The sequence below is a fragment of the Excalfactoria chinensis genome, chromosome 2, assembly GCF_039878825.1.
Source record: "Excalfactoria chinensis isolate bCotChi1 chromosome 2, bCotChi1.hap2, whole genome shotgun sequence".
NCBI classification, from domain to species: Eukaryota; Metazoa; Chordata; class Aves; order Galliformes; family Phasianidae; genus Excalfactoria; species Excalfactoria chinensis.
In genome coordinates this window covers 126,625,240-126,643,963 of record NC_092826.1, presented here as the reverse complement: position 1 = coordinate 126,643,963, position 18,724 = coordinate 126,625,240, and the positions used below count along the sequence as shown (strand labels likewise).

The 18,724-nt window shown below is 41.3% G+C and overlaps 1 protein-coding gene across 9 annotated transcripts in view; it reads left to right on the top strand.

The window, feature by feature from the left end:
- Positions 1 to 18,724, top strand: part of ABI1 (abl interactor 1) — a 77,018-nt gene that overhangs the window by 18,302 nt on the left and 39,992 nt on the right. For all 9 annotated transcript variants that reach the window (XM_072327508.1, XM_072327505.1, XM_072327504.1 and 6 more), the window contains exon 2: positions 5,383 to 5,550. In XM_072327508.1, coding sequence (XP_072183609.1) covers positions 5,383 to 5,550 — 168 coding nt within the window. The remainder of the gene's footprint in view (positions 1 to 5,382; positions 5,551 to 18,724) is intronic.

Here is an 18,724-nt window from a genome sequence, read left to right as displayed (position 1 = left end):
TTGGGGATTATTCTATTGAAGAAGGACAGCAGATGAAGTGTGCTGGTGACCTCTGAAGTCTTAACTGTGGTGTTCTGGGATGTCTTGTGACAATTTGTTGAGCAAAGATTGGATTTCTGAACCAAGTCTCCAGATGACTTGCTTCATTTTCTGATAACTTTTAGGCAGGCAAACACTGGGCCTAGTTATACTAGGATCTGTGGATGCTGAGAAATAGGGTGTTGTCCCCTTGAGGTAATCTCAGACTGCTGTATTGGAAAGAGAATTCCTTCAATGAGGTTGCTGCATGGCATGAGTGTGGTAAGCCTGTTCTAGGAGGCACTTGACACACCCAGTTCCTACTCTGTTCCTTCTCTGGACAGTATATGTCAGGAGTGTAAGCAACTCTCATTTGTAAATTTTAAGGCCTTAGTCTCTGCTGCTGCTCTGGAATGATGTGTATCCCTGAAGGCTGTACCTGTAATGAGAGAAACCCTGAATGCTCCCTGGTGAGCACCTGCTAGTAATAACCACAGTGAGTTCAGATTTCTTTGGATGGCTTTCAGGTAAGTAGTTGGTTACTGGAAATTCTCTGGTGGCATCTGCAGCTGTGACTTACCTGTTAGAGTTTCTTCTCTTGCTGATGTAGATAGCTGTCAGTAACACCTAAAGGGTCCACCACAATATGCAGCCTGTTAGAATGGTTTGTAAACAACCTCCCAGATCTATGAGTGAGAGGAAACCTGTATTCATGGACCACCTCCTTATTTCAGTAGGTAGCACCTCAGTTATTTACAGTGACCTCTAGATTAACAGTTGGTAATAATCAGTTTAAATTAGGCTTCTGGCTCAATGTAGATAAACATTATCTAGTGCATGTGGCATACTGAAATCTTTGAGACACATTACTGCAGCTTGAATGCAGAATATTTGCTCAAAGCTGAACATATGTTGTGAATGGTTTAGAAATGTGCAGACCTTTTGCCAATAGTAGTCAGAAGTTTGAAGGAAAAAAAAAGCCCTCAAGACTAGTTCAGCTTTGGGTTATTAAAGGCTTTATCAGATCAGTGGAGTGGCAACATCAAGTTCATAGATGCTTCTGGAAAATCTGTGTAACGTTACAAGCTCTTGTTTTGGGTAGGCTTATAAGTAATGTTGCCTTCTGGGTGGGGAAGACACTTTTCAGAAGTATTGGGAGGTTAAATACAGATAACAAGGAGTCTCCAAGTCAGTGCCCAGGTATGTGTTTTTACCACTCTGTAAGCAGATTTCTAGAAGACTGCAAAAATGCCATGCTGTAGGTTACAGCTTACTTAAGCTAAAAGTTTTGGCTGATTGTTTTTAATGAAAGTTCATTCTAGGTTTTGTCAAGATCAAAACTCGGGGCTGAAGTGAAAAGACCTTTGTAAAAGGAATCAGAATTTTGAAACCAATCATAGGATCTCATAGCATTAGGGGGAAGTTTGCACTCTGTAAACTTGAAACAGAGAAATGACAACATGAACAAAAGAGAATGTAAATGTGTATATTGATGATCACTGAATGGTGTAGTTTCATTCTGTGAATGCTGATATGTGATAGAGACTGCTAAATCCTCGTGGCAACTGATGATAGTAATCCTAATTTTCTCTTTAATCGGTTGATGAAAGGTAGGAGACACTTCTTAAATGAAGACAGCCAAGATGCAAAACTGAGCAATTATTCCATGCTTGCTTTGAAGCAAAAGTAAATGTACTGCTGCACTGAATTCATTAAAGGCATTCTGAGCAGTAACAGCAAAGGCACGTAAAAGTGACTGAAGATCTGTTCCTCTAGCTTGGTTGCAGAGAGGGATTGGGCCCTTGAACAGAATGGCAACATCTGAAAGGTGTCAGGTGCTGAGTAATTAACAGCTCTGTTTAGCTTAGTGATTATTGGACAGCTTTAGGGCAGTGCTCTATTAGTAGTTTATCATGGGTGAAATTTTTTTTTTATAATTGATGTTGCACATAGTCCAGCCATTTGAGATGAAAAAACATGGAACTGCATACACTGCATGCTCAGGTGGCAAGCTTAATTCGTTCCTAGCAGGGCAGCTTGTCACAGTGTGTGACCTGATGAGCTGCTTTCTGACCTTTGTCAAATGGACCCTGGTCGTTGCTTTCTTACAGGGAATTTCAAGCACAGAAAATAGGATGGAAGTGGGGAAAAGAGAAAGCAGGGTGGAGAAAACATAATAAGGATATGGACCAGCATGCGAATGCCTGCCTTCTGAAGGTGCTTTGCAGTGTGAGCTGATGTGATTTTGGAGGAAGCTGGTACATGTAGCTGCGTGCTGTAGGAACTAGAAAATGGTGGGAATTAGCTGAGTGAGAAAGCAGGGAGGGCAGATGGCTCGTCCGCTGCACAGACATTCTGCGGATGTGCCTGTGTGGGTGGTGTTCTGGAGGGGGTGTGGGAAATTGGCTGGTGGTGCAACTGGTTGCTGAGTGATGGACAGATTCCTCATCATTTGGCCTTGGAGTGGTGCTGAACTGAAAAAGCAGTAGATAAGATTTTACTCTTCTATTATGGCAATTGCTTGGGTATAAAGTCAGTTTTGGCCACAATAACGTAGTTGTTTTTAGGAAGCATTATTATGCAACTTTGGACTTGAGAAATACATGTGATATGTGGCAAGGAACGCCATGCTATTTTACCATCTCTGTCCCCTTGGAATATAGAAAAAGCAATTTCAAACTGCAATTTTCTCATTCTGACATGACTGCAAAGGATGAGCTGGCAATACAGCTTGCTTTTTAAGAGGAAAACTTCAAAAGCTGTAATCCTGGTTTAAATAATATTCGGTTTGCTACTAAGTGATACTCAAACTTCCTTTCACACTGAGAACTACTGGGGGAGTAACAGTATCTTTAAAGTTATTAATATGAAATTATAAAGTAATTCTGAACTGTTGGAAAAAACCCAAATGAGTTGACAGCATATTGTCATCTCTAAATTTGAATAGTTAACTGATGCTAAAGTATCTTGAAGGCATGTGAACACATTTTATGATCTGTACTATTTCTAGTTTTTGCTTAGAGAGAAATGAAAATAGCAGTTCAATAATGCTGGGAATTCCTGCTCCCTCCTGCTGCTGCTCTTGGCTTTTCCCTCTTCTCTCTTCATTTCCCACGCTGCGAAGCTTCTAGCTTGCATCTTGTGGATACCAGCAGTTCTAATTAAACAATGCTGAAGACTGCATGTCAAACTAGTTCTAATTTAATCTGTTTTTTAAACTACCGAGTGAAATTGTCTAAATTATCTGTATAGCTTGAAAATATTTTTGATCTAATAGGACAGGAGATACGTTATGTATCATCAACTGCTCATTGAATCCTGCTGCCAAACTGCTCACGTGGGCATATAACTGAAATTTTAGGTGTTTAGACAATTGAGGACAAGGCATTTGGTCAATAAAAGTTTTTGTTGTTGTTGAAAGCTTTCTCATTTGAAAACACTTAGTAACAGTGCTGTAACTTTGCAATCAGCTGGTGTTCAGTTTAACAGTGTTTAGTTAAATCTTTGTTAAAAAAATACCGTGAGTAAAGACTTCATATCCACTCAAACATAGATCTGAAGGTGGAATTGTGCTGACTGGCTCTCATTGGCTGTGTCTAGTTCAGTAGAAGTTCTATTTCAGCTGTCTCTGAGGCTATAAGCTGCACTTCCACTGCCGCTGAAGGTGGTAGACATTCAGTATGGATCACCTCTTGTTTTCTGTGGGTGACAACTCAATAGCACAGGTTGTGAACTGTTTTTTTTAAGTCATTGCTAGCGATGATTTGAAGCTTCAAATGCCTCTTTGGAGAGTCAGTGTGCTTCGGGAAGCTTGTTTCTAGAGTTGTAGTAGTTAACAGATCCTTTACTATGAAGGCCTGTTTGCCAAAGAAATGACTTGCAATAAATTTCTGACATCTAGGAACATCAGTATTCTTTTAAGGTGAAAGGTAGCTTTGTTTGTGTTAAGAAATATTGACACTTTTTTTTCTTTTTGGCAATGTTATGTTCTTAGTACATGCAGTAGCTGTTTTAGCCATTGGCAGCAGATAGCATTAAACTGCTTCCTGTTATTGAAAGTGTCTGTTTGTGAATCTGTCTGAAGGTTGGCATTGACTGGAAGTGTTCTATTACATGTCAGAACACTGCTGGGAACATTGATCATGGATCTAAACAAATCTCCTGGTTTGCGGGGGTGGGACGGGAATTCATCCTTGTTTAAAAAAAGAAATTTCTCTTTAACAGGTGGGATGGTATAGCGTGTGTTTCAGTATTTGTTATGCAGTGAGTTTGTAATATACATGATCAGTTTACCTTCCAGTTTTCTCCTTAAAGCAAGGGAGACAAGGATCCTTATTATCTCTCTTCATACTTAAGTGAGGGGCAGATTTAACATTGGTGGATACCAAAGAAGTAAAAGGTGTGAGATTCAGGAACAGATGGTAACTGCAACTGGACCAACTGTGGTACAAATAAATGAAACACAGTGTGGGTTCTTTGGCTCTTCTGTCAGCATGTGATGCAGCTTGGCTGCTGCTAGAGCTGATGACTGTGGGGCTGATGGGGTGGAAGAAGACAAGGAATGCATGAGATGTGTGCCTTTTGTGGATAAAGGTGTGGGTTGGAATGTGATCAGAGAGGGCAAGGAAAGAATGTGAGGCTGGATGCTGCTGTGGGACACCTCAGGGGAAGGCAGGAGGAGAAGGAGGCTTAGGTGAACCCTTGTTCTGTGTAAGAGGGACACAGCAAGGATCTACTCCTGCAGATGAGTGGCACCTGAGCAAACAGGGCCAACAGCAAGCTGGCAGCCATCAAGGAAGCTTTTTGAGCTTTTACATGGGGAGAAGTAATGTCACAACTGCTGCTCTGCTTCCCTCCTCCCCACTACTGGGCTGCAACAGCCTGCACAGCAGGAGGGCTGGCTTTGCAGGCATCATGTGTGGTTGGGGACACTGAACTGTGGGAAAATATTTTTCTATATTTAAGTTGTTTGGGCTGTGTGATCTCATAAAAGATGGTGAAAACTGTTTCAGTGTTCCTGGGGAATTAGAGGCTTTTCCGGAAATGAAGGATGTGCAGGCAGGCTTTAGGAACTCGGTGCTGACAAATCATGATAATGTTTTGGTTTTTTTTTTCTGCTGAATGAATTATTTCTTGGCATGTAATGTTATGGTTAAGTAGTTCTCACATTCTTTATTTGCACTTTATTATTGAGAATTTTTGGATGTTGATGCAGACTGAGTACTTTGTCTGACTGCACAGTCAGATCTTCTCGATTACAGATTCTTCTAAATATAGGTAGCGGTTTTTTGTTCCTGTCCTTTCTCCCTCATCTCCCACCCTTTTCCTGGCCTTAAGCAAACATCTTGTTCTTTTGCTTTACAGGCTCCAGATAAAAGGAAAGCATTAGAAGAGACCAAAGCCTACACAACTCAGTCTCTAGCCAGTGTTGCTTATCAGATCAATGCACTGGCCAACAATGTACTACAGCTGCTGGACATCCAGGCATCCCAGCTGCGGAGGATGGAGTCCTCCATCAACCATATCTCCCAGGTAATCTTTTTTAATAGAGATGTTATCTTCCCTCTTGTATTATTGAGAGATGGGTAGTTTATGTTGACTTATTTGAATTCTCTGATTAATGTGATTGAGGTTGGTAAGACTTTCTTCTTTTAATATTTATAAAAGCCACTTTCTAACGATGATTGTGATTGAAATGAAACAGATTTGATTTAAAACAGGAGCCAATTAAGATCCTGAACCAGAAGCTGCAGTTGAGAGAGGGTTAGAGAGGATTTTGTTTTCAGAGAAATCCAAATGTTTCATTACTGGAACTCAAAGGATTCAACCTAAAATTTTCTTTGGTGAATTTAAAACCTTTGTTGGTCAGCCAATACTGTATTAGTAGTACATATTAGACCAAATGTCTTAAATTTGAAGGAAAGTGCTCCTTGTACCTTCTGCTGTCTGTCTCCCTGTAGAGCCCTGTTAACCTCCATTTATTATTCTTACACAGTAATCATGATTTCCAGAAACTTTAAATGGCAACTCAGTGGTCCCCTGAAAGCTGCCAGCTGGGAGGAGATTCCAGTGCACATTCCCTTTCCTAGTAACAAACCTTTTTGAAGTACTTGTTGACTTGGAGCTACACGAAGTTAAAAGCTCAAATATTTAAAAAGTAGTTGTTACTGAAACAGTTAAATAGGAGGAAGTACAGTTGGTGTAAATGGATTTCTTGCTCTGTCAAGTATTGAGAGGCTTTGTGATGTTGAGTTTATGACTACATTCGAAGATGTGACTTCATGAAAGACTGAACCAACAAGCCTCATAAGCATTGTGTGTCCTGTTACACTGAGCACATCTTTTGTGTTTCAGAGCTGCAACGAGTGAAGCAATTATTGTTACATTTTCATTGGCTCACTGATATGACTAATCGTGGAAAAAACCAAAATGTTTGATACTAGTACAAAAGCTGTTAACCCTCTGTACTATTTGCTGCTTGAACTGAAGGCACTGTGCTGAAAGCTGTTGAGTCACCTGATACATGAACTGTTTGCTAAAGACTGTGAACAATCAGTGCTTTGTAGAGCTTTTAAGCAGTGTTTAGCAAGGTCACTGGTAGTTTCTGCTGCTGGTTGGTCTTTCCTGAAATGAGTCCTTGCGTGTAAATGAACTTTGCAGACTAATTTTGTGGAACTAAACTAGATACGGATAACATGCATGTATGGGCTCAGCTGTTTCCTTTCATGTGTTGTTTTTTAAGGTATGCAGTTGAAGCATTTGATCAATCTGCTGTGCAGTTGTTTGACTGACTGATTCTAAATTCTCTGAAGTTTCCAGAGTGTCGTCTTTTCCCCTTGCTTGTATCAATCATGAATATTTCCATGCCTCCAAAGCATGGGAGGATGAATCTGTTCTTGAAACAGAATTCTTTTCCATGGAAGAGGTATTGCCTAGAAACACAGATGTGAGGCACTGCCAGTCAACTACTCAATTCTTGCTCTTTCATTCCAAGCAGATTCCTATGGAATAAGGTACAATTTGATAAAAAAAAAATATTTCTGGTAATGAGTGCTGTGGAAGAAAATCCTCTGGTTCTTTGTATCTGCAGTCAGTTTGTGTTCACCTCCCACCTCTGTCACTCAGTTCTGACATGCAATTTCAGTTCTCTGTGTGTTTTCCAGAATGAGTCTAGTCTGAATGACTGGACAGCTAATCTTGACCAACAACCACTTGACATTTCTCCTAGCTACATACCTTCTTCAGCAGAAAAAGTACTCAGAAAAAGTTAAATGAAGTGGCGTGTGTTCTGTTCTTGCTACTGGAACTTAATTGTACAGATGGAAAAATGACTTGGAAAAAATGAATTCAACTTCATTTTATTTTTTACTGAGAACAAACAAGCTTCACATGAAAAATCACTCGGGGTGAGGGAGTACTGCAGTGAGCAGCTCCAGGAAAGGCTTCTGCTCTGGCTGCTACATAAAAGCTAGACCAGCTGCATCTTTATTTTCTGCAATTACAGTTGTCTTTCAGCTGTAACCTGTGGGTCTAAGGTGGCCTATCACAAAATTATTTACTAAGTCCACGATACAGAGCTGTGCACAAAGAGCTCAGCTGTTTAAACCCTTGGTGTTGACTTTCAGCCTTTCCAGACTGTTCTGATATGGCAGAGACTTGATTACTGTTGTGGAGAAGTTTGCAAACCCTTCTGGTATATGAGAACCTACTCATCCTGTTAGGCAGGATTCTAGGGGAAAAGATAGCAAGTCTATATTTTGGACCATCTTGAGCTTCAAGGCTTTACTGAAGGCATTAAGGTGTGTGTGTGTATATGCATATTTATCTCCAGGCCTCTGTACTACAAGTTTTCTGCAGTCACAGTTACATCACATATTTCTGTCAGTTCCTGTTTGAGGTTTTAGTTTGGCTGTTCTGAAGACAGAAACACACTTAAAAGATTTCAGGAGTTGCTGATCTGGTTGTGATGTAGGATGTGAAGACAGAGCCATGCTGTGTTGTGCCCTCAACATTCCATGTGGGACAATGGTAAAATGGCAGTGGAGGCAGGACCTGGTGCTCCATGTCACTTACCTACCCACAGATGGTGAATTGTAGCAGAGCAAAGCTCTGTTTGGCTATAGTTTATTACCTTCAGGAGGAGTGACAAAAAAGCAGTTTTTCTTGATCTGAACAGTGATAGCTAAATGTTTGGTTTCTTTTAGTGTCTGAAATGTGAGGTATTTGGAATAGGTACTGTTTTCCTTCATAGAGAAGATGAATGAAAGCATAGACTGGACAGTGATGGAGTGAAACTGTGGCTGAGGGTCAGCCTGAAGTAGGAGATGGCAGGAAGGAACTTGGGTATCAAGGTGGGACAAGAATGAAGACCTTAGCATTTGGCATATGCCGTTTCTTAGGTGCTGGGCAATTTAAGTGTTGAATAAACCAATAATTTTTCATGTTGCTGGATGATGAGTCAAACAAGACATTGTGCACTTGTGCTCTGAATGCAGTTTATACTTTGTTATGGTTACTTTTTGTGAGTTTAATGAGTTTAAGCAGTGAACTAGAAATTTATGTTCGTTTGTTTTATTCCCGTGTGGATCCCTGAGTCCATGAGTTAATTCTGTAATAAGTCCTATTGCATCTTTCCCTTTGTTCTTAATATTAATGTCTATTAGCAGAGGCGTTGAAAATTCAGCTCTTTCTAACTTAAACATTTGACAGGGGAAAACTGCCTCTAGAAATTTGGGCCTATGTTTTTTTGCTCTTTTGACTTGCACTGTCTTGGTGGTTTCTCCTCTTCCTGTCTGAAATGTGAGCTAACTTAAGGAAATGTACTTTAAGATACGTTTTTTTGCTGGTTCATTTCCATGAACTTGAAGAGAATGAAGATGAGACAGTTGTCAGAGAAGGAAGGTTGACAAGGGACATCCTTGTTTACAGAGCCAAAACTGGAAAATGTAACTGATCAGCACTTGCATTTATGTCTGAGCAGCTGCAGTACTGGATGTGGAAACTGCTCTTTTTTTTTTTTTTCCCTAGACATAAATAGTTTTTTAAAAGCCTCATTTTTTAACTCCATGCCTATTGAAATATGAAGAAAGCAATAGACTCCTTTTAAGAGATGTTTTGTACCAGGAGACACTTGCACCCCTTAAAACATTAAATTCTCTTCTGCATCTGAAGCTGTTCTCTAATGCAAAATAAGAGCTGTTACAGAAAAATGTTCTCAAAGTTTCAATAGGGAAACAAACGCGCATCTTTTGTCATTTTTCAAAGTTAGAAGCTTTTGAAACCAAGACCATCACTTAAATAGTTTAGGAGAATCTTGCTGTCTCTCGCTCATGTCTAACAAAAACATTGTGTGCAAGCAGAAAACCAAAAGCCTTTTGTACAGCATGGCTGGCTGGCTGAAGGCAATGACAGTCCTTCCATACACTGCTATTACCTTTTCTAACACTTCTAAGCTCTACAGATGGAGGCATCTGCCCTCATGTGCAAATAGCTGGGCATTTTCCATTGAGCAGGTATCCAGTGAAGAGCAGTGTGGATGAGGCTTCAGGGAAAATCTGCTGGAGATCCTCTGAGGTGTGGGGGGGGTGAGCTTCTAAGCAGCAGCAAATTGAGTGCAGGCTGGCTTGTCTTTGATTCCAGGAAAAAAGAATACGATAGGTCTTAGCTGCTCAGCTGGTCTCCACTGTTCGAAGGGAATGATATAGTGCACATGTGGTGTGGACTCTTCATGATTTAGTTAATGGGAAGGAGCTTTCCCTGAGTGTGTGTGCCTGTCTTGGGTTAGTTTGGTACCACATTCAAGGGTTGTGGCATACAGTCACAACACAGTTCATATTTGAAAGCCACAAAGTAGAAAGAGGGTAGGAATATAGTGAATCATCTGCTGATGAATGTTGGATGTTGTGCCTGGGAACAAGCAGTTGTGTAAATATTCTGGTACTTCTATGGGTGGTACTCACCAGATCCTCTTGGTGACAACTGTGGTTCCGAGGAGGAACTTTTACCGTGAAATTACTTCTTTAAAAGGAATGGGTTGCTTAAAGCTCTGGTTTTGTTCTCTAATGTGATGAGAATTTGGGCTGAATAATGATTGGACTGTTATGTGGGAAGAAAATTAGCCAGATCTAGAAAATGGCTGAATGCTGCTAACAAGCAGGGTCAATATTGCATTGTTCAGAATAATCTCTGGAGACCACTTGGAACATAAATCATGTCCTCGGCAGATCTGGGGATGATTCTAAGTTAGGGAAGTTGTTTTGCATGCTGAATGATAGAGCTTCGGTACAGAGGAGCCCTGAGAACTGAGACAGCAAAAATCTCAGGAAAGCCCATGAGGTGCAGGGCCCTGCACCTGAGGTTCTGTGAGTTTGTACAGGCTGGGAGGTCTGAGCAAGTCCTGAAAGGAGCTGCTATTCCAAGGGATGCTGTGCTAGATGGGGGAAACAGCAGCATGGAGCTGACTTTGAAAGAGTACAGCTGAAGGGCAGGGGCTGTCATCAGCTCTGCAGTGAGAAAAGGCTTCACCTGGAGTGCTGTGTCCATACTCATCACTCTTGCCTTGTTCAAGAGGGCTGTAAGGAAACTGGAGTGAGTCCCAACAGTGAACTACTGAGATGGTCGGGGCATGAAGCTACAAGGGAAGGCTGAAGGCATTGTTCATTCTGACAAAGAAGCTAAGCAGTGACGCGGCGGTGTAGCCATCTTGAGTCTGGCTCTGTCACCTCTGTAGTTAGCCTTTCTTGCAGTGGCAGCGCAGAAGGGAGGAGGTTCTAAAATGGAGCTTTTCATTTTTGGAGGGTGGTGTACTTCAAGTCACTCAGTGATGTGACTCCTTCCAGTGTTGCACTGTGGAATCTGGATTGACCCTAAAATCTGACTTGCTGTCCATGCCTTGCACATCAAAAGCTATAGGGCCTGAGTGGTGATGGGTGAGGGTGGAGACAGTTAGGAAGTCAGAGAAAAAACACCGCTCCATGTCTGCAAATCTTGTTAGCTCTGATTCCATACAAACTTTCCCTGCCACACATCCAAAAATGCATGAGGAGACTAAGTGTTTTTGCAGGAACCAGAACAGCATATAATGTATACATTAGAACGATAACATCTTATCTCTCATCCTCTTGGACTGCCTTTGCTTGTCAACAGACAGAAATATTCCAAATGCAGTGAAGAAGCTTGTACCTTTTGTTTAAATTATCCTTGCCTTGGGTGGCATTTACCCTCTTAATAAGTGCTGACTATCTCTGTGGCCTTTGCTTCACATCCTGTTCTTCCTGTACTGTGTAATAGAGGCCAAGGCTCCCAGAAGCTGCTGCAGCTGAGTTGTGCTGTGCTTGCTCTGCTTATCTGTCTGCTTATGCAAATTGTTGAATACAGTGTGTAAGGATTGCCCTGTTAGCTGTTCTGTTGAGGAATTCTCCAGGACCATAAATGAATACAAACAGAATCTGTAACCCCTGTGCAGCTCAAATGATAGTTTTTAAATAAAATAGCTATAATGGGATTTTAAAAATTATTTGCTGTTATGAAATAGCAACCTGAACTGTTGGCCCTTCTGTGCTGACCAGCCACCTCAGTGACTCCCATAGGGCAGTTGCTTTGATGGAGAAGGAATTGAGTCAGAAACTTTTGTTTCCTGTCATTCTTTATTCCTACCTGTTTTTGTGAATGCTGCGTGTGGGGAACAGGAGAGCTTGCTAACTGTAGCGGCTGGTTGCTGCAGTGAAATCCTTCCTAGTCTCATTCCCATTGCACAGTCTGGTAGAAGCATATTCCAAATTGACTATTTCCAGTATCTTGTAGACTACCAAAGCTTCTTTTCTGTTGGATGGACATTTGGCAGTAAGCTTTAGATACTTCATTAAATACTGAATTAAGAGGTCTGATGCAGCTTCATGTTTCCTGAAATCAAAGCAGAAATCCAGTGGCTGCAGACTTGACCTTGGGAGGCTTTTTCTGATGGTTTTGTGCAACAAACAAGTCAAAGATGTTTGCGCATTTTATTTTTTTTTTAATGAAAACCTCTTATATCTGGAAGACATATCACATAAATGAAATGCGTCACTGACCTGCTGTGAAGTCACTTATTAGACTTCAAGAATCTATTTCTTCTTCAGATGCATCTGATTAGATTGCTGGCCAAAATTAATTTTCCATTGCAAGTCTCCATAAACAAACAATCTTTATGTGAATAACTCTTGTTTCCCATTGAATTAGGACTTGTCTCTATCAGTGCTTTAGTGGCATAAGTGCAAAGAAAGAAAATAGAAGGGATGCGGTGCTGGGTTCAAGAACACTCAGCAGGTAACCAGCTGCCAAAGAATTAAGTTGGTCACCATATCTGTGCTGTCCAGTGCAGCTACTTGGGAAGTTCTTTTCATTTTTGTGGCTGGTTAGCATTATACTTTAGCTGACTGTATTTGGGGAAAAGGAGAGAAGAAGAGGGTATGAGGGCTGTATTGCAGAACTGGCACCTTGGTCATGTTGTGTTACTGAAATTACTCTTCCTAATCAGGCATAGTGCCTGTGGTTGGGCTTCTTATGCAGCTCAGGCAGAAACTGCTGAGCGCTTTCTCCTGTCTGGTTTTATTTGGGGACATATGAAAGTGCTTAGTTAGTGTTGATCAGCACAAAGAAAGCTAGGTAGTGCTTTACATGAGTATTTTATAAGCTGGTGGTAACGCTCTGACACCCTTTATACTGCTTCTGGTTTGACCTTGTTGTTTCATAGCAGCCTCTAGGGAGCCATTCCTGTGTCAGTTGTGCATGTCCAGTAAACCTTTGCAGGTTAGTTTATGGGAGGCGTGTGAATGACAAGTTAGCTGCTGTTTTAAAGCTGGGACTGTTACGTTGTTATGTCATAACTGGAAAAGAAAGGTGTCAGAAGTGTGGGAATCTGTCAAACTGTTCACCTTAACAAACACCCATCATGTGGCTGCTGTGCCCAGGTATGTGTGTCCCTCCCCAGCACCAGTGGGAAACAACAAGTTTGTGCCTGGCTGAGCCATGTGCAGTGTTCCTTTCATGTACAGGAAATGCATGTTGTCTTGGGATGGTTTTTACTTACAGGTATGTACAGCACAACCCGGTGGAGGATTCTGAAGTACAGCTTGTCATCTCTCCAACTCACTTCTGTGCTTTGCCTGCAGTGGAAAATAATGTTTTGTTAACCAATTGTAGGTTTGATCTTGTCATACTGTCTGGAATTCCTGTATGTGGCACCAACAGGAGTAAGAAGGGTGTGAGTAAAAGCTGTAAGGCCTCTGTGAAAACAGGATAGGGACTTTACCGGGATCCTTAGAGGGATCCTGATGGAAACTACAAAACATGTTGGTGCTTCATGGAAGGTCAACTGAGCCATATTTTGAAAATATAGGAACAGTGAAGTGTTGAATAGTGACTGAAGGGAAATTCTCTGGGTCTTAGTTGGTGGTTGGTTCTTTTTTTTTTTTTCCTTCAAGTTGAACAAGATTCAAAACCAGGCTGGATAAGAATGTAGGATAAGCCTTCAAGCCACAAATCAACCTTTATCTGACTGGATAGGGGATAAATGTCATCTTTGGGAAGCTGATCCTTCATTGTCCATTTATAGGATTTCCTTGCATGTGTTGTTAAGATAAGTATTGGGCAAAACGCAGCAGTGGCTGTGTGTATTGCAGGACTAAAGGAGATGTGTTGTTCTGTAGGAAAAACTTGTCTCTTAAACTAGGCTAAGAAAGGTGCTGCTGAAGTTTTTGAGCAGTGTTTGTGATTTTGCTAAGAGCTGATGGGTAGTGTGTACTAAATCAATAACATGCCAGCTTGTGGACAAGCAAATTGTTAATTCCTCATAATTAAAAGAAATGCTATTTAAACCTCTATATTGTGTGAAAAGAAAAGCAAAAAAAAAAAATAACTTGAAGTTGTGCTGTTGACTTGTGTGTATCTTGGCAGGTAAAACATGGCATTTGAGATGTCTGATAGCAGTGTTGTATTACTCCAGTGCTACAACTCAGGGCACTGTTGACTAACATGGTGCTGATGAGTGAGTCACTGAAGTAGCTGAGGACATTCTCTCTTTGGGAGGGTGCAGCTTGAAAGTCATATGAAGATGGCAAATTTCTGGATGTAGTTACAGTAAGGTAAAGTGCAGTCAAACCGCCTGAAATAAATTAGACTTGTTCAGCTACATAACATAGTTGTGCCACTATGTTTGGATTTTGTTTCTTCCTATATCCTAAATTGCATGTTGAGACAACAGTGTCACTGATAGCTTTGTCAGCCTCTAACCTGATTGGAGACAAACCATCCTTTATTTTTCTATTATTTATTTTTCTCTCCATGCACTGTGAAGATGGCCTACTCACTTTTGTATCAGTGTCTTAGTCTCCTTCTGAATTGGTGCAATTCACCGCATCTGTTTCTGCAGTAGATGAATGACATCCATCCATGTGACCTGTAGTCATGTTCATCAGTGCCTTGTTTGATGTGCTTCATTTATTAGTTTTGAAGCATCCCCCTTGTAGTAGGTTTGGAGCCACTCAGGCATATGGATATTTAAAAAGATGAAGGATCTTCTGGTTCATGGTCTTTTTGTTAATGTTTTCTTCCTGGAATGCACTAACAAATAACAACTTTTTAGGAAACGAAAGTTGGTTCCTGGGAGCTCCCCCTGAGAAAAATTCTACTTAAATCACCTGCCATTTTCCTGCATTAAGTGTTCCTCTTGCTGTGTAGCAAGCCTCATGGCTGATGCAGAAAATATCAAGCTTTGATCCCATTTTGCTTGTTTCTTGCTTTTAGATCTCCAGACCTGGGAGCAAGAGGAGCTTGATTAGACCAGAGCTCCAAGTTACTTCCATCTTCTTTTTTTAAAGAACTGACATTATCTCTCAACATCTTAATGGAAGTGTATTCCTCTGGGCTGCATTAAAGGTGCAGTTCTTCAGCCAATGTAGAAGTCCTTTGGAGATGCCCTCTAGCACTGAATTATTTGGAATAAATGTACCTAACATTTATTCTTTCTGCAAAGTACAGGGAAAAAATTTCACATGAATAACAGCCTTTAACAAATCTTTTCCTGAAGTAAGACTGAGAGAGTGCTGCTGACTGACTGTTAGGTACTGACTGGTTGCCTAGGTCTATATTAGTCAAAAGCATTATCTAATTAGTAAAGTAAAACATGTGGTGTGAGTTTTCCCAAACCCACATTCAGAAAGCAGAGGTTCTGCAAATAATTTCTTAAGAAAATATCCTGGAAAAACAGAATGTGAACTATCTGCAGATTTGAATAAAGATTTCTTCTTCTGTGTACTGTTCCCCTCCTGCCTGTTTGCCTGCTTTTCTTCATCATCGCAGTTCTTACAAACAAATGCATAGTTGTTGTTTACACTATCTGTATCCTTCTGGGAATAAACACAGGCTATAACGCTGGATGGGTACACATAACTTAGATCTGAACGATATATTGACCTCAAGAAAATCAGGATTTACTGAAACAATGGGGAGGAGACAGGCTACAGAAGTTTGCACAGCTGTCTTTGTGATCTATTAAATTACATCCTGATGTACCACTTTATCTCGCAGGCAAACATTTCACTCTCACTGCTGCGTCCCTCCCAGTTCAGGTAAGTGTAGCAGCATGGGTTCCCAGCTGCTTTGTCATGCAGTTACAGAAGCTCAGTAGCTCTTGTGTTTGTGCTGATCCCTATGCTGTTGCCCAGGTCAAAGGCCAGTCGTGCATGAGTGCTCATTGCAGTGAGGCTTTCTCTTGAAATGCTGCTGTGGCTTTTTAACCCACCACAGCAATAGGAATACCTTTACAGAGCACCAGCATTCCTTCCTCACCTGGTTTTCAACAGTCCTCTGGTCAGCAATCTGTATAGTGTTTTGCCTAAGCTGACTCTGAAGACATGCCCCATCTGATTATTATTTTTTTCCCTGCCATTTTCTTCTGCCAGGCAGGGTTTTGTTGTCTCTATCCCTTACCCTAGTGTGGGGTCAGTTATCCTGGAGACAAGGTCATGAAAACTACACATTGCCTTTCTTCTGCAGGCTGCCTTCAGTATGTCACTTCCAAAGGCATTTTTCTTCTTCTCAAATGTTTGCAGTCAAGTTAAATCTCTATGCCAGTAACTGCACAGTGGAATGTCTAATTTACTGCCCAGTTGTTGAGAATTTCTGATTGGTCTGACTAATAAATGCATTGTAACAGTGCTGGAATAGCATGTTTAACAGGGACTGCAGCACGGATTCCCTCTGTGCTCACACACATCTTGTCAAGCCCTGCCTGCTTTTAGCTTCTGTCTATGTGCATGAAAAAATCTGCGCCCTGATGGCAAGCTGAAAGCATGTGAGAGGTGATCCCAGAGAAAGGGAAAGGTGGTAGAGTGGGTTCCTCTTCGGCTAGGATCTGCCACAGTGCTGTATCTTTAGAGATATTGGGTTGGGGAAGGTTGTGACTCAGTATGCAATGAATGCTGTGTGCTAGTGCTAGAAAGGCATGTGGATGTTCACAGCATTACAACAGTGGTGTTCCGTATTGATGGTGGCCAAGAGTAGGAGACTGAGGAGAATCCACCTACAGAAGCTGCATGCAACTCTATAGCAACAGCATATAACTTCCTCTTCTTGTTACTTGTAAATTAAAATGGCAATGGAGAAGTGCAGCAGCTTTAGTAATTCCGTTTCTGCCCTGCCCCCCTTCAAACTGTTAAATGTCATACATACGTGTGACTTGCTTGTCTGTCTTCTGCTTTTACTTAATATATCCCAAATTACAAGAAGCCTGTATGACTCAGTCCAAAATTGTTACTGCTGTTTTATGATACATGTGAGGGGATTTTTATTAATTCTCTTTTTTCTAGAATGTCTTAATGCGTTATGGAGAGTGGGATGTCAGAAGAAGCTTAATAGAACCACAAAGTGGTTTGAGTTGGAAGGGTCCTTAAAGATCATACTGTTTCACTTCTATGCTGTGGGTAGGGTTGCAGCCTGCTAGATCAGGCTGCCCAGGGCTCCATCCATGAATGCTCTTGAATGCCTCCAGGGATGGGGCTTCCACAGCTTCTCTTGGCATCCTGTATCAGGGCTTCACCACCCCCTGAGTAAGAAATTTCTTTGTAATTCCTAATCCGAATCTCCCCTCCTTTAATCTGAAGCCATTCCCCCTTCTCCAAACTCTATCTGCCCATGTAAGAAATAGGTCTCTCTCCTCTTAATAAGCTCCCTTATAAGTACTGGAAGGCCACAGTAAGGTCTCTTCAGAGCCTTCTCCGTGCTAAACAAATCTAGTTTTCCTCAGTCTGTATGAGAAGTACTCCAGCCCTCTGCATGTCCTTGTAGCCCTCTTCTGAACCTAGTCCAACAGCTCCAAATCTTGGCCTTTTAGGCTGCAAATGAATCCTGCTGGCTCATGACAAGCTTGTCCACCAGAACCCCCAAATACCTCTCTGCAGGGCTGCTCCCTCTCTCTCATAGTTCTTCTCCAAGACTCTGTACGTATCTGGGATTGCCCTGACCCAAGTGCAATGCCTGGCCTTATTGAATCTCATTATATTCATATCAGCCTGCTTTTCAAGCCTGTCCAGGTTAAGTTTGAGCTGGCTGATGTTCAAGGTATTCCCAAGCATATGGCTTGTCCTCTGTTACATTTCCAGGAGACGGGGCTGTTCACTGAAGCAGTTTGAGAAAGGAAAGATTGGGTTAGAAAGTTGAACTCTGTTTCAAAAACACATTAGAACAAAAAAGTGAGGAGCTTATCAGATCCAGTTAGCATGTTAGTGGCACAGCAGCTCTTTTTGTTGCAGTAATCTGATGGAACATAGTTGAATGGGCAGGAAATTTACTTCAATGTGAAGTAAGTATAAGGTGAACTTGAAGCTGGAATCTGTAGTGGATAAGGACTGCTTCAGCAGTCTTATTATAGTACTGGGCATGAGAGAAAACTGGCCGTTGCTGCTTATCCTGCCATCAGAGGGCCATAGAATCATAGAATGGCCTGGGTTGAAAAGGACCAGGTTGAAAAGGACCGTAATGATAATCTAGTTTAACCCCCTTGCTATGGTGCAGGATTGCCAACCACTAGAACTGGGATCATCTCACAGTGTGCTGCTGTAAAGTTGCTTGCTTCGTACATAATCTTGAAAAATAAACATCAGTCTTTTCATAAGCACACAAAGGTTGAAGAAGAAAGAAAAGAAATTGTATATGGTAAACTGTGTTTATGGTGAAGATATTGCAGCTACCTGATGGCTATTTAATTAATACTGATGGGTTCCTCTTGGTGCAGTGCTGAAAACCAGCAGGTTTCCCACAAAGTTGTATCACTGCCATTAAATGAAGTGAAAATCAAAGAGACTTAGAGATATTGTTGTTCCTTGGATGATTTGTAATCAAGACTATGTCTGCAGGTGGCTAAAGGATGCTCTGTGTCATTTCCACTTATAGTGCCTCTGTTTTATGGCTTAGGGAAGCAGTCTGTTCCAGGACTATCTTTGGCATTTCAAAAGCCCTGAATTCATGTCTGGATTTTAGGAAAGGGGAGAGAAACATGATTTTTATGTGGAAGGTTTGTTATTCTTTGCAGTGAAGATTACTTTGAGATGCACAGTAAATACCCTGTCCTAACTACGTAACATACCTTAGTGTTTGGAGAATCTTTTCTTTTGGCTATTAGGGGTGATGAACTGAAACACGATCATTAAACTGAGGCTGTGTTAAAACTTTT